The following is a 16,333-nucleotide window of genomic DNA, read 5'->3' as shown; positions in this document are numbered from 1 at the left end:
ATTTCAATGTAAACCTACGTTGTGATTATGTTTAATTGCTGAATCGAAGCCAACGTCTGCTGAAAAGAATTTAGTTTTGTATCTACCGATAGGTGTGCCACATTTTTGAATGTGGTAGCACTCATTATACCGATCACTTTTCCCCAAAAGGCTAGAAGCCCCGTTAGGTTTTATCTCTGCAAGGTGGTTATTCTTCACCATTTTGAATGCCAATACAGAGCACATGTTGGTTGGTTAAACATGCATATGTAATTTTGTTACAAGTGTCCGGGGCTGTGGGGGGAGTCATGTGAACCAAATCTCGGTCCATTCTCCCATTCAAAGTAATGTGATATGAAAACACCCGCTTCGAGAACACTTGGGTGAACGTACTTGCTTGTTTTACACAGGGAAGCTCGATGTACAAAAGCTGTCAGAGTGAAGGTTACGCCGACAGCAGCAAATAGACAATTGAATTACGGATGCAAGCCGTTCGTTCACCCTACCTGAACAGCTAAAGCAGTGGTTTCGAGCACAGGATGGTACTTGCAAAAAACATCTCAGCCTGGGGGGTCTGGACTGCTGTATCATTGGAATCAGCTCCCTTATAAAGCGGTCTACTGCTCTCAATGTAAGGGATTCTTGGATCAAGCTGGTATGTACTCTTCTTGAAAGCATACTAGGGGGGGGGACAAAGTGCACCGGATCACCCTCGCTTCGGACGGATTCGTTGTGAGGAATCATTGGGATGTGCCCTTGTGACTCCTATGGATCAGTCTGCACTGATTTGGGGCAAACTTTCGTCGGAGACCAGTAGAAAACAAACAATATGAAGGACACCAGCGGCCAATCGACTATCGGTAGACTCCAGTACACCAAACAGGGTAGGTTCGCGATAAAATTTGCTGTAATGCATTAGGAAGCATAATACACAAATCAAAGTCAGATTTGGTGAGCTTTCACACAAAAGGTTATGATGATGCTGACGGCTTGGTCTGTCCTAGTCGAAATCAAAATCAACCGCAAAGATATAGTAGACGTTACCGAGCCTGCTGCAGAAATGCACCTGCGGAGGTGAAATTTACATGTTGAGGTAAACTACTCGTGAGTAGTATAAAATGGACAACGACGGATGATACTTGGCGGATGGATATGTACAAACAGAAATGAAGCTGTCTAGAGGGGGGAAGGCTGTGAATCGTGAACAGCTGGATAGTCATACGAGAAGTGTGAAATTAGGTAAGCCAGGAAAGAAATATAATGGTTCACAAAGGGAAACCGGACCAACGAGGTAGCGAAAAAATTACGTATGTTACACCGTGAAATGCGGATCGATCAATCAGACAGCGGCTCTGGACCGACTGGAAACGATAATGATATTAAATTTGACAATGTATAGTGTCAGTGCCGGATTGCAACATGCTTGGGGGATTGTAGGTTTTTGAAGTGCCATGACTGGGACCCAAGGGTATTGTTGAAATTAGACAAGGACCAGTGACAACGGTATAAACTGGAGAAAATGTCATAAAATAAATTACCTAAAATTCAAACGTGAGAACAACACGGGTGCGTTTAGGAAAGACAAAACTATCTTGTTTGTGGAAGTGCCAACGAGATGTGATGGGTTGGCGGGGTAAACGCAGTGAGACGAGGAGGGGGGGGGGCATTGAATCTGAGCGAATGTCTATGCGGATGATGTCGCGGTCAAGTGCAAACCTTCTAAGAAACTGGGCAGGTCCGAGGACTTTGGCGCTGACAGCGACGATGAAGAAGTGGGTGTTACTTTCCATCTAGAACCGGGGTTGAGGGAGCCAACTTGAATAAGACCTAATTTCGGGAGTTCCATGAGACCTAATGGAAAGTATTGGGATAGAAAAGGCGACATTGAGATGAAATGCAACAATTTGGCACCATCGACTCTTCTGTCAAGCGTCGTCATCAGTGACGTGAATTCATGAATGGTTGTGACCAAATATGACTATCCGAATCGGGCAACAAGCGTCTCAAAAGTACACGGTTTCACTAAATGGTGTTAGTACGAATCTAAAAGGCATTGCGTAAAATTAGGGTGTAGTGTGGTATGAGCTCCAAGGTAAAATGAGGGACTGGGTGCGGTATCTCCGACTGTAGAAAATTAACATTTTCCGCTGTTACTGCCCCAGAATGATCGATTACGCCTCTGAGACTAGTTACACAACTTCTGTGCGAACACACCGACGCGACGCCGATAGACAGATGGGCTTTGAGTCTCACTGAAGATGTTTGACGGAAATGGTGTTGGCTGTGGTCACTCAGAGAATATAAACCATTTTTAGGGGCGGGAGTCCGGAGAAAACTAGTTCCGTGGGTTCGCACGGAAAGAAAAAGAAAGCCGGATGGCCGCGGTCTTCCGAACCGCTCGTCCAGCAAATCTGTGTTATGTTTGTATTTTTCCATCGACCTGCATGTCACCTTTTAGCCACACTTAACCTGAGGCCCCATCGTTGCAATTCATTGTAGCTTAGTTCCAATGAGTGGTATGCACACAGATTTGGTATATTTTCAATGTTTATCCTGTAACACAGTCTTCAAAAGAGTTCAGAACGAAGCACTCATATCCTCATTCCACCCAGTCAACTTTCGATACACTGTGTCAGTGAACTTTGAGAGTTTAGGTCACGCTTAGATAGTTTAGCAGGTCAATGTGCACCATGGGACATCAGTTTTCAATTTTAACTTGATACCTAGAGTCACATGTTGGTTTGATGTTATGGTAATTCACAGAGAACGAGGGAGCACACAAGGGTGATGCCCATACAACTGAATACCCAAAAAAAATCACACGTCAGAGTCCACGTATTTGTCTCCGTCGATAATCGAACGCCCCAGGCGGAGACAACGAACGAAACATCCTCCACGAATGCCTACTCACATTTAAACAGTAGCTTAGAATTAAGTGAAAAGTTGTTTTCACCACAAGTCGTTTCAGACCACGGATCGGCTTCCGAAGCAAATTTTGATCAAAACTCCTCTCAAACCGGGTCAGAAGTTAAACAATCCTGCAACTGAGAAATTCGTGTTACAGAGATTATCCGGTGAATGGATAGAGCAAACTGAAAAATGGCCGGTGAGTTGTTTTGTCCGACATGCCGTCATGCATGCAACTCGGCGACAAAAACACAGAAGATCATGTACCAATTGCACGGATGCCCCACAGATTCCGATTGATTGATTAAGTAAATTTGAGACGCCAGTATCAATCGGCGCCTTCCTATGATTGGCGGTAAGTGTTCAAAAACAAAGCATGGTACCCGAATACCTGTGAAGAGGCGGTCCCATTTGCTATTAATAACAACAGTGATAATCGTTCATCCGCAACGCCTTTCGGTGCCTACCTGTCAAGTACGAGGGCTTTAACAATGAATGGTTAGGGCGCGACTTTAAAGACCGGAGGGTTTGTGGTTGAAACCCGACCTCTGCATTTCGACTTTCCCTGTTCTAAACTTGGGCAACCTGGTAGCATAACAGTCTTGTGCTTCATTCCGGTGGCATGGTAATTAGGCACCGAAAGGGTGTTACAGCTGAAGGTCTGTTAACATTACTATCATCTTTTTCATCCACCAGTGTCCACTTTACAAATTTGAGTAAGAACAACAAGCTTCAAGTGACCAGGACCGGGATGCACCTTCATTATAATGGAATAAAGTAGCATTAGATTTCAGACATTCTTTGGGAGAGATTTTCGCTAAACTGGTATACTGAAGGTCAAGAGATCACAGTAAAGGAAAGCACATACAAAAAATACACTTACTTTGATCAAAAAGCATCCCACTGGGATACAGAGCAACAGCTGCAGCACTGGTTAGCTTCGAATGCATAAGTAGTCCAGCATCACCGTTGGGACTGGATCCTTCGAGAGGGGAGGATGTAGCAAAAGCTTGGGATAAGCGACGTGCCTCCATAACCATGGCAGTCAGTTCGGTCAACCACCGAACACGTGTGTCGGGCGACCGAGGAGCAACCACGTAACACAAGTAGGACTGTGCGGAACTGGGCGGTGGTGGACTGTTACTGTGGTTGCCGCCACCACCAGCCGAATCAAGAGGACTGGTGCTCACCGTCGTGCGAGCACGTTCGGACAAACAAAACCAAAGCAATTGTTCGCTGGTTGGTTTCGAACCTGGAGCACCGACATCCTCCTGTATATATATGTATAGCGGAAACAAAGCAAAGGGATATGTTGAAAAGTGCAAGTACAGATCGAACGTAATGTGCACAGAAAACCAGGTGCGCATATCTCGCTGTCCGTCGTTAAACCAGTGTGAATAAACACAACCCCTGTGAGGTGGATCGATAGCGGACTCTAGCAGCTGTTGGGGTATACAAAATATAAACTATGCTGTCGGTGTATGGTAGATCGATTGATCCTGAGAGACAGGCTTTATCGATTGCGACGTACAGATATTCAGGACAGAGCACCCTTCTATCACATCAACGAAGCGTAGTTTCGACGACACTAAATCAGCGGATTTTCAACTGGATATTTTTTCTTCATTATCATGCAAGTATGAACGATCGCGCGACGAATCGCTGACGAGAGGACGAAATCTATACAGTGTAAATATATACATAGGAGGCTGAAATTATAAACACTCCAGTAATCAGACATATGGTACACGTACCGATTGGCGCGTGGAAATAGCGGACGGGGTTATGAAATGACCACCAACTTCTTCCTCGTGTCGATAACTCGACGGACGATCTGGTGTGTGACTACACATGATGTCAGTAGCGAGACTCTAGAAATTAGCTGAAAGGGATAATATGCGTCATTCCGTGGTACTGCTTGGGTTCCCACACTTTGGAAGCTTCTGCCCGTTTTGTAAAGGAAAACAATCAGTCGCACAACTGAGTATCAATCACGGTATCATGGGGGTAGCTGCTGAAACGGCTCACGTAAGCTCGAAGGAATCCAGTGGTTAAGGTGCGAACCTAGTGACCGCAAGATCTGTGGTTAGAACCGAACCTTTGTATCTCAGCTGATCCTGTCTAGTCTTAGGCAACCTGGCAGCGTTTCAGTTACTGTGATTCTCTCGGGTAGCACGGCAACCAGGCACCGAAAGGCGATTATTAGTTCATTACTTGAGAAATCATTTTAGCGCCAGAAACATGAGCGCAAAAAGGACTAGACGATGTGACGGAGTTAAAAAGCGTTCTCGAAATGTTTGAGGTGATCGTGGGGTATCTTCCTGATTCGCGCCAGTCTATGCTTTTCAACGTCCCACGAAGTAGACCTAATCGTTAGTGTCGTACCAGTGAAAGCATCCTGCTCACTCGATAGTGTTCGGGTATAATGAAGCCTTTACCAATATGATATTAATTGTGTGAATAAAAGTCACGTCAACCAAAGGAAAAGCGCCGCTGAGTGTGGGACTGTTTACTGGGAAACACGGACAAAGCGGCTACAAGTCAAGTAAAGTCCTCATTCACAGCTTTTGAGAAATTCAACATTCTTCTGAGCCTTACTGGACGTTGTCCGATTATTTAACACTAATGAATAAACACGGTAAAACGGTTCAACAATTCCCGAATCAAACTTCCATCAGACGTAGGAACAGCGCTACAAGCTAGCGCCGCTAGACTACTCGCACGTTTCATCAGTAGTATACGCTACTACACCAATGACTCCTTTGTCCTAACATTCTGAATGGCACGCTAGGTGAGATAAACACCGTGCTGATTCAACGGCGACAGTGCATCAGTAACTAGAATTAACGCTAGAATAATAATTGCAATTACAATAATTGTTACTTCTGAAGAGCATTCGAAAACCTTGTCGGCGTGTTTTCAAGCTTTGTTTTGCTTGCGACAGCAGAAGTACAACCTACGCTGGTCTTGATATCTCAAAAGGGAAATAAAGCCACTAGCGAGGATCGTGTGATCACATAACCGAGCTGTTCTTCATAGAACAGCAATAATAACAGTAAACAAACTCTCAGCGATGACAGCCTTCGGGTGCATTGATGCTATGCAACTCACAGGAGGTACAAGGGCATCAGTTCTGCCAGATCACCCTAATCTAGGCAAGGGCAACCGAAAGGCCGTAGTTGAATTTGAACCACAGTCTTTCCAGTTAGTGGCACTGCGACTCAACCGCAGTCTCCCTAAAGGTGAATTAAACAAGTAAGTTGAAATGATACCTGGCGCAACCATCTGGACGAAAACAGACCCGAATAGGCGCGTAAAGTCCGAGTTCACAATGCAGATGACAAAGAATGATAAAGAACGAGAAAAGCAGACAAACTGCTTGAATGATCTCCAGTGGAGAAATAGAGTTTCTCTGAACTAACAGCAAAGAAAGATCAAGCTACACAATGGTTAGACGTACCATGATAGAAATCTGGGAGATTGGTAGGGCGTGTCGGAACTGACACTGAAGTCGTTTGCGTAAGGTTGGGCTGGTTTCTTCGTCCGTCGGTAGCAGTTCAACTGCGGCGTCTGCGATTACCAAGGCTTGGTCGTATAGGAACAGATATCGACTGACAAAATGTAACTCAGCTCCTTCATCGAAAACCCCACGGAGCATTTCCTCATCTGGCCCAACGGTAGACTGAGATCCAGTGGCGACTGGTCGCGGGCCAGCGACAAGTTTGGCAGCCACGTTTAGGCCTCCATGCAACCGCAGATCACCAAGACCCGACAGATTCGCACCGACAGGGAGGCCTACCAAACTGGGCACGTTACTCATATCGATTCGACCATCGCCGGCAACCTCGGCTACTGTTGCCAAACGATGCTGAACCTGTGGAGACTATGATCAGGAGAAAATGTTGATTTAACAGCAGTGAGAACCCAAAATAGAATTGAAGACGTACACGACCGATCCAAGGAACCGGCTTAGTTTCTGGGTGAACAATAAAACTAGGTTCTTTTCCAACACGTGAGAATATTATAGACTTGAGCGAATTACAGTAGCATGCATGAAGTGTCAGCTCACGGATGAACTCACACAATTTGTTCAGTAATACGTTTGCATATTCGTTGGGAACAGCACAAAAAGTTTTCATTCATCACCAGAATCTCCTTGGAGAAGAAAACTCAACATAAAGATGTGGAAATTTCTCACACGGATGCCACACGCAACCAAATCGATTTGCTATTAAGCTGCGCAAAAGTATCAATTAGACCAGCGCCGTGTTACGTGCCAAGGTGATGCGAAGTGTTCCCAAGGCCAGTAAAAAACACGTTTTGGAATATGCAACGTGTTCCACACTTGGTCAGTTCCATCCCGATGGCATTTATGTCTTCAATTAACTAAAGTACTGAACAGTCTGCGTTTTCGCAATGTACACATCTTCACAGTTTTTTAAGAGTCTACATCCGAGCTACGTGTGCTAGTTTAACAATCGAATGTCCCAAGAGAGAAACCCGAGTTTTGTTCATCATGGGCAAATGACTTTACGCTGAGTTTTCCTTATTCTGAGGTGCACTGTAGAAACAGAATGATATGTGGTCGCTATTATTGTCATTGTCATCACCCGCGAACACCACCTGCCTGATGTTAGACAAGGCTTCCCTCTCTCACTATTCCTTTCCAAATGTTATCGACGCGCTGCTTCAAATTCCTCAGCCTGTCTCTGAAAAACTGCGAGTCGAAATGCTCCCAGACATTGAGTATACGGAAGACAGTGCTCTCTTTGGTTCATTTTTTTTCGGAAACGCAAAACATTTAAAATCACCTACATAATTGTACCGCATGGCTTGGCATGCGCTCCACACCGCTATAGGAGTAGGTGAGAGCAAACGAGAGCAGACGAGCCATTAGACGTGGTAGATAAATTTGTTTATCTGGGCAGTTGCATGGGCTAGAGACAAGGGTGCTTCTCGAATCGGGAAGACCAGAGCAGCTTTCGCCAAACTCCGACATCTATGGAACCGACGTGATGTCAGTTTGTCTATCAAGGGCAGGGCATACACTACCGCAGTTCGACCCATACCACTTTATCGATCAGAAACGTTGCCTCTAAGCGCAGAGAACGTACGGAAGCTTTTTCATCATTATTACTCATTATTGAAAGCATGAGATCAGTGTTCAACACCGATGTTTCATTGCTATACAACCATGATTTATTTGAAAGCCTTATTGTAAAGAAAGGAGTAAAGGTGGACGGGGGATGGACTTAGTGCTAGCTTACCACAATCATTCCGAGGTGCCTACACCTCCAGACATTCACTCAGGCGATCCGCATAGAAACTGACAACTAGAAGGCCACCGACATCGATTGGCAGCCATATCTCCAACCAGGCGTAGTTGAGATCACGCGGTCCTCATCCTGGAAGGCAAGTAGCACCGACAGCACCCAAGCATTTCGTAATCTCCTTCATACCCCTCTGCCAGGTCAAGGGTTGGCCATCTTTCTGCTTAGGCCACTCTGAATTGGGCACGAAAAACAGCACTCTTTTCGGCAAACGATGGCTAGACATACGCAACACACGTCCCAACCAAAGCAGCTCTTGGTGACGGACACATTCTTCAATGGATGTACCCGTTGCGTAACCGAAGAATTGTCTTCTAATTGCCTCGTTACGGATACGCCGACACCAACCCACACAAGCTATGATTCTGAGACAACGATTGTCGAACACCTGAAGACGTCTCAGTTACGCCGCCCGAAAGGCCAAGTCTCACAGCTATACAACAAAACAGCCTGCACACACGTCCCGTGAGATTCAGGGATACATCACTCTGACGCCATAGGTGTCCCAAATTAGCAAACGAACATTCGTGCATTGACCTAACCTGTCACACTACAGTTAGAATACAACTTCCAAGATACGTAAACCACTCCACAACTTCCACTACCTCTCCCTGGATTGTAAGTGGCGCGTTCAGTGACTGCACGTCCACGAACATGACTTTATATCTTGTGGGTTGAAAGTGCATACCAAAGGACGCGATGACTTTGGTCAGCTCATCTTCACATGCTATTTAAACACCGGGGTTTTGCAGACCTTCCAGCGTTCATCTAATTATTTCATCAACCACGAAGTTAAACAGGAATGGAGAGAGTGTGCATCCCTGACGGACACCGCTTTGTGTAGGGAAGCTTTTGGAGAGCTCTCCGTACACTCTCACACGTCCGGAAGTCTGAGAATACAAAGAACGTATTATGTTTACAAACTTCCGGGACATTCCTTGGTGAGCAATCGGTCATTGGCGTTGTTCTAGCACCTGACGCAGTGTGAAGATTTGGTCAAAACAACCCCTACCAGACCGGAATACCGCTTGCTGCTGTCGAGTCAGCATCTCACGAGCCACAGTAAGGCGACGGAACACAAGTGATGTCAACAGTCTCACTACGACCGGGGTCAAGCTGATCCCCCAGTGGTTACCACATTCACTACGCGGCCCTTTTTTTGAAAATGGGCACTATCACCGATTCTCCCCAGTTGTCTGGTACATATTCCTTTCCCCAAATGCAGGCAAACTGATCGGACAAGCGCTGACTGAGGACTTCACCCCCGTCTTTGCACAATGTGGGTGGAAGGTCATCCGGACCGGGAGCTCGGTGGCGCTTGAGGGAACATACGCAGTCGTAAACCTCCGAGGCCGTAGGTGGTTCCACGTTCACCGTCCAGGGTTCTACTTCACCTGTGGGCTGCAGATGAGTGCCGGCTGGTGGCCAAGACATTTGTTGTTCAAAGTATTCAGCCCACCGATCAAGGCGTTCCTGCTTATTAGAGATGGTCGTTCCATTCTGATGCTTGATGCTTTCACTCACAGGTGGTTCCCGGGGACCGGTCGCATGGATTAACTGAAATAATCTCCGGGCCTTACCGGCTTTCTGGGCCTCTTCCATTTCTTTGACTTTCTGTGTCCACCATACTTCACGGTCGGATCGCAAACTCACTTTCACTTGACGTCTGATAATTCTTCGCATCGGGTTATGTTCGGAACTGGCTGGGACATTTCTTCGAGATTTAAGTAGTGACACCGTTCAATCTGATATCCAGTGCTTGAGTGCGTTTGGTTGGGCCGTGCCACAGGCGAAATTTCCAGCACTATGCAAAGAGATGGCAATCTCGTCCCAGTATGAGTCCAAATCTGATGGTGGAGCATTTGGGAGACTCTAGAAGACGATTCTGATAAGTTCGTCTAACATCCGGACCTGTCAGTCTCTCAGTTGCCAAGCGATTTGTTCGTACCTTACGCGGCCCAGGGAAACGTAGGGGGAAGAGAATCCGGACGAGCGCGTGGTCAGAATCCACAAGTGTGCTCCAAAACGACCGGCAGTCAGCTATTGATCCGCGCCATCGGTAACTGATGGCAATGTGGTCGATTTGAGATTGTGGCTGGCATGCTGTTTGACACTATGCTGATGACACCATGTGGCCTGACGACTTCGGTTACCTCAGAAGTTAGTACTGCATAAAACAGCCTGTGATTAGCACAGAGTTGAAGTACTCGTTCACCATTGTCCGTTCAATCCACGTCGACCTCTTCATTGAGTCTCAGATACACTAAGCCTGCCCACTTGCGCATTCATATCTCCGGCAACCATCAAGATGTCTGAGCTTTTAGCTCGTCGCAGCAGGGCATTTAGGGCGTCGTAGAACCTGCCTTTGACGGCGTCGGAGCTACCATCAGTTGGGGCGTAAGCGGACATGACAAACAGACAGCGATCAGCTTCCCGTTTGTGAGACTCCTTCACAGACGTTGCCAGACGAACTGCACAGAGGCGACTATCGACAGGTATCCAGTCAAGCAAGGATACTTCCGCCCGGTGACTCAAGACGATACCAACCCTTGCACATCCCGCCGCAGCAGCTTCTGGATCACCAGAGGTGCGTAGCAGGAAGCAAGTGGTGAGTGACGGACGGTTAGCTCAACCACTGTACTTGCATCTTGAATTCTTGTTTCTGAGACACAGCACACATCAATGCCAAGCGAGTCCAGTGTGAGAGCAGAAACTTGTCCTGCTTGCTTCAAAGTGCGAACATTGAAGGCGGTCACATAGACTGGGGAGGCTTGAAGATTGATTTGGATACCTGAAAATATCGGCGCCATGTGACGAGCAGCTGCTGCAGGCAAAACCGAGGCAAGATGAACGGAGTCATCAGCCCTAAGTGCTGGGCCTACAAGGATAGAATTATTAATGGGGTGGGAAGAGGGAAGGAGAAAGTATGTGAAAGAGAAGGCGTCAGCAGTAGCCTGTTTTCGCTTACCCGCTCTGCTGTATGTAGCAATTAAGGCGACCCGGTCGACGGCTCCACGCGATGACCGATGTGACGTGGGTTTATCTGTATATGTGCAGTTCACAGTTGTACGTGGGCTGGGATACTGTCAGGGCACCCACATCTAGACAGGAGGATGACTGGGGTCCTCAACCAAAGCCTTTGGCTCAAAAGCCTAACCGCAAGGCAGCGGTGTTTGGCGGGAAATGCAAATGCATTGTCATTTCTATGGAGCAAGCCGCCACATGTTCCAACCCCCAACCTGGAGGACCAGGATATCGTGTTCGTCAGACCTCTAACCATTGATCAACCTGGTATGAGAGAATCTGTGAGTGTCGTGGGGACACTCAGCTCAATGGATCGCAAGGGGTTCAAGCCATCACACCACGGTAAGGTCCAGTCTCTTCGTAACGGAAGCCGCCAATGTGTGAGCATCAATGTCTCCAAAACATTGGTCGGGTCTGATGGGAACATTGGATTAGCAATCCTGAAGCACGCCAGATGGTTTTGGGGAGAAAAGAACCTTCCACGATGGACGAATTACTCATGCTTCATAGGTTACGATAGTTAGGACATGTACTACACATATCGGAGGACTGTCTGTCTTGCGGAACACTTTTCAGCCAGCTCTGTGCTGGGTGGAAGCGATTGAGACTTGGCAACGAAGTATGAAAACACCGACTAGTAAGTTCAGTCTGGTTGATAACTGCCACATCGCTGGATGTAGATCGCGCGAACCGATTCACCAATGGTTAGTGACCCCGGCAGACACGGCTCAACCACACAGGCGGTGGCGCTCCTTCATCAAAACTATCATCTCCAATGTGTAGCCTCTCAGTTTCCATCGCTCAGTTTTCCATCGCTCCAAACGCTTGGTATTTCCCATTTCCCGGTCACTTAAACTGTAGAAGATATAACCAACACACCCTCGCTATATTGCTAATAGCTAATAAAATGAAGTGTCGTTTCTCGCATGCCACTCACTGGACGCCTGTGTTGCTAACTGCGATAAAGTTAAGATCGAGTCCATCAGCCTCGCAACCGATCCAATGAATGGATCCACATCTCCTCTAGATGAACCTAACGTTTGAGAATTTTGTGTGCTTTAACTCGAAATTACTCAATAGATCTAATCTAAGAACAAGGGTTCCAAGTCACACGTGTTGAGATTAGAATATCATATATCAAAAATTAAGCATAATGGCAATTAGAATACCATAGTCTTCCTGAGTAGGCGATACAACGTTACGCCCCCACACCCACAAATTCGGTTTTTGATCGACCAAACTATTTGGCAACTGAACTGAATAAAGGCCAAACTATCAACAAGGATATTCCGATTAAAATCAAACACGAGTTGATGACAGTCAGTGACGAAATCGTGGACATGATTCTGGTTGAAATTCGTGTGATCTAGTTCACGAACAGAAACCCGAAAGAGTAACCAATGATTCTGGTCACAGCACAATAAATGTTTCTGTATTTCGGAGTGAGAAAAAGACTCTGATACATTGGAGAGTTGAAAAAAAACAAGAAAGTGTGGCGCACAGCTGTTTGATCTGCCGTGGGGTTAGCGGACTACTGTTCAGTCAAAAGCACGAGAAACAAAGTGGCGTACAAGGATCTTCAAGAAGAACCGATTTTTTTATAATAAATTCGAAGAGCATCTCTTACCCTTCCCCCCCCCCGCCCCGCGAAGTATTAGTGACGATGGAAGTACCACACGGGAACACGTGCGACAACGAAGGTATATGGATGGTCCCCATGCTTCGTGTGCTGATTTGTGGGACAGGTTTCTCAATCAGAATTTACATCTATCACTTGTCATCTGGGTCTAAAGCACCGGTGCATTCCCGAATTGAACGAGAAGATCGATTGCATCAGTGTCTAGCGTTTCGCGCACCTCTGGGAAATCATGTTCATACCACGCCCGGCGGTATGCGTGAAATAGCTCAACCAAATAAGAAGGATCCATGGCTCGACGCATCGTCTTACAAACCTCCTAAAAGAATACTGACTATACGCAACGATAAGCAGGGGTGCAGGCTATATTAATTGAGGGGTAAGGTAAAGAAGTATACCTCAACGGTCAGGGAATACGCCACAATAGACAATCGTAGATGTCACGATGGTACACAGAACGAAAACAGTTCAAATTCACGAGTAGCATGCTAACAAACATTTAACTGAAGGCTTTTAAAAAAGTCTAAAAGATGCTGTCACGCCGAAAAAGTGAATTCCTCTGTTTCTCGCAGAAATTTCAAAATCCCGCTACAAATCTTTTACAACACACTGTTCAAACACAGTGCGACGAATGACTATTTCTAACGCAACCCTGACGAAATCACTTACTTTTCTTAGTACGTCGTCCTCAGGAATTTGTTCAGCTGAACTTCGGCCGTTGGATTCGACTACAACAGCTGTCTTGCTCGAAGCAACGTCACCATCGTCCTGAACCTTATGGGCATCCTCCAAGGTTTGTTCGGTCGCCGCAAGCTCAGGTTGGGTAGTAGTTGGTAAGACTTGCAATTCAGTCATTGGGGGCGGAAGTTCCACATCGATGCTTTCCTCAGACACGTTATCCAGAATTGTCGAGCCAATATCCACGGGTGTGGCATTCAGCTTAGGTGGTTGACGATCTGTGGACAGAACTCGTGGGGTTGCAGTTGGATACGGGGTTGGGAAACCCTGAGTGGAAACAATAAAGCATGGTGCAGAGATCAAGACTTAGTCGGTGATGACAAATTCGGTTTGTGCAATTAGAATAAATCAACAAGCTCCAAAGAACATCTTCGTCAATCGGGAAGTGCTTCATTCATACAGGCAACCGCTCTCTGGTAAACACAAAAAAAAACTGACGAATCTAATAAGATAAACAGGTGTTGATCAATTACACCCAGTTTGGTGTGCGGCACCCGATACATGATATCGATCAACACGTAGTGCACGGGCAGGTGAAGGAGATAGTGGCCAATTTACATCCCGGAGTGAACCAAAAATATCACAAACAACACAGACGCACAGTTCAACAGAGGCAACCCAGCGCTAGCTTTGGTTTCTACCAGTGCAAGTTCAGTCCGAGGAGGAACCAACAAGTGGAAAAACCTATTGGGTGAGGAATTTAATCCATGCAGACGGATGGAGGGGATGCGTTGACTAACAAGTAATCACATGTACCGACCTCTAGATGATCTGTGGGAAAGATGGACCAAATAAAATCCCGACCAATGCAATGAGAGTAATTCCAGTCACTATTCACGATTAAAAACAACACGTTCATATCATATTTCTCTATTACAGTGAGAACAGGTTCACAGACTGAGGGGAAGCTGAGATTAAGGGAGAGGTTCTAGGATGGCATCGAAATCGAAGTAGCCACATATCATTGATATAATCATCCGTCGTAGACCATCATAGAGTTGGTCAAACCTCAAGAAAAGATTACGGTTGCTACAGGCCCATGGTACAGAGACCATTTCTGAGAGGGACATTTGATGGTGAATAAAGAAGACAAGCGCAAGATACTTGGATAATAATCAGAGTGTTGTAAACTATTTAAGTGAGTGAAGTAAGCTAGCAAGGAGTGAAGATAGGTCGATTCCCTTGTGTATCAAGTCCTGAACATATGGTCTTGTACTATGGAGTTAAAAAATTTTTTTACCATGTACTAGGTTTGTGTCGGATAGTGATCCCAGGATGTTGGACCGACGCCGTCTTCCTCAATATCATCTGACTGCACAAGCTCCTTCTTTTTGATGGCTTTATCGAGGCATTAGGATTGTTTCGCAACTGGTGCGGACCCTCCATTCACTAACACGGCATTACACTTTATCCCCCATTGTCGGTAGGAGCTATGAAAACTCTCGTCCGTTTAATCTTCCACCTGTCCACGCTAGTTAACAACACAGGGGAAGCATTGGAATGAGGCTCATTAGTGGTGCAAATCTTGGGCCACACTAAAATCCGTAATCCGGTCATTTGGCCTGTGCAGCGAGCACATTATTATCGCCACACTAGCGCAAAATGAACAAACTTCAATTGACGAACATGTCGCGCATGTGCGTTTAGTCGTACACCTCAAACGACGACTAACAATTGCCCTGGTTATTTTGGGGCAGCGGTAAAACAGAAAGACTGTTCATCTGACTAAGGCTACATGAACGTTCATGATTCCGATCAGTAGTATTGTATACGTCAGGTAAAGTAATCCCAATACAATGGCCCCAAAGACATGTCACGAGACGCAATGTGGATGGATGCAGCACACTGGAGCTGTTCCGGAGAGGGTGAGTAACTCAGGCAGAAAAAATATTAACCCATGAGTCGAATTAGTTCATAGAGTAAACTTATCATCGGTCGTATTGAGTTTACAATCTTCGAAACGGGTGAATAGGTTGCAATGTATCTGAAAACGGGAACACAATTTTCGTGACGATGTCGCTAGCTCAATACTGTGGAGCATTCCACAAGAAGCTAACCTGAGTCTGATTGAGATCCGCCTTGGAACCGCGTTTTCCAGGTACCAGTCCGCTTCCTGCACCACGTCGAACATCTGAACCAGGCAAGAGCCATCGGCGACCTGAAGCATTAGCACTCCGATTCCTAGTCGTAGATGAGCGACGTCCAGAGGGTGCCCCAATCAGGCGTGCTGGAATAAAGCCTTCTTTGATGGGTGACTGTGTGGTAGTGGTGGTACCAGTTCCCTGAACGAGCATGCGAATATAGGCCCACTCGCCGCTCGCATGAGGGTCCAGCTTCACAGACTTCGATGCATCCCCGGAGTCGGTGCTGCCCGGTTCAGCCAATGGTAAGTTTGGAGTATCACAACGATGCAAAACTTGAACAATCTGATGGGCCGAGACGGACAACTCGTTAGGACGGCTAGCCTGTAAAGATGAAGGTAACCACAAGTAACAGCCGTTAGGCACGAAATCATGTATGTTGAATGTGTGGTTGGCCACATTGGAAAGAAGATCTCAGAGAACCGACTACAGAGATGAAGGTACAAGTAACAGCCGTTAGGCATGAAATCATGTATGTTGAATGTGTGGTTGGCCACATTGGAAAGAAGATCTCAGAGAACCAACCAACGGTAGTCCTTTCAACGATATGGTCACTTATGGCAGTCCTATATATATAT

At 46.3% G+C, this 16,333-nt stretch overlaps 2 protein-coding genes across 2 annotated transcripts in view; one reads left to right on the top strand and one right to left on the bottom strand.

Moving 5' to 3' along the window:
* Positions 1-682: 682 nt before the first annotated feature.
* Positions 683-16,333, bottom strand: part of T265_08591 (hypothetical protein) — a gene marked incomplete at both ends in the record, with an annotated part of 74,885 nt that continues 59,234 nt past the window's right edge. Inside the window, 6 exons of the mRNA XM_009174443.1 lie at positions 683-1,830; positions 3,770-4,157; positions 6,347-6,769; positions 9,549-9,830; positions 13,546-13,881; positions 15,672-16,079. Of these exons, the coding sequence (XP_009172707.1) occupies positions 1,664-1,830; positions 3,770-4,157; positions 6,347-6,769; positions 9,549-9,830; positions 13,546-13,881; positions 15,672-16,079 (2,004 nt within the window). The remainder of the gene's footprint in view (positions 1,831-3,769; positions 4,158-6,346; positions 6,770-9,548; positions 9,831-13,545; positions 13,882-15,671; positions 16,080-16,333) is intronic.
* The window catches only part of T265_08590 (hypothetical protein), a gene marked incomplete at both ends in the record, with an annotated part of 12,745 nt that continues 11,836 nt past the window's right edge, over positions 15,425-16,333 (top strand). The window contains one exon of the mRNA XM_009174442.1: positions 15,425-15,479. Coding sequence (XP_009172706.1) covers positions 15,425-15,479 — 55 coding nt within the window. The remainder of the gene's footprint in view (positions 15,480-16,333) is intronic.

Source organism: Opisthorchis viverrini (genome assembly GCF_000715545.1).
Source record: "Opisthorchis viverrini unplaced genomic scaffold opera_v5_225, whole genome shotgun sequence".
NCBI classification, from domain to species: domain Eukaryota; kingdom Metazoa; phylum Platyhelminthes; class Trematoda; order Opisthorchiida; family Opisthorchiidae; genus Opisthorchis; species Opisthorchis viverrini.
This window is presented reverse-complemented; position numbering and strand designations above follow the sequence as displayed.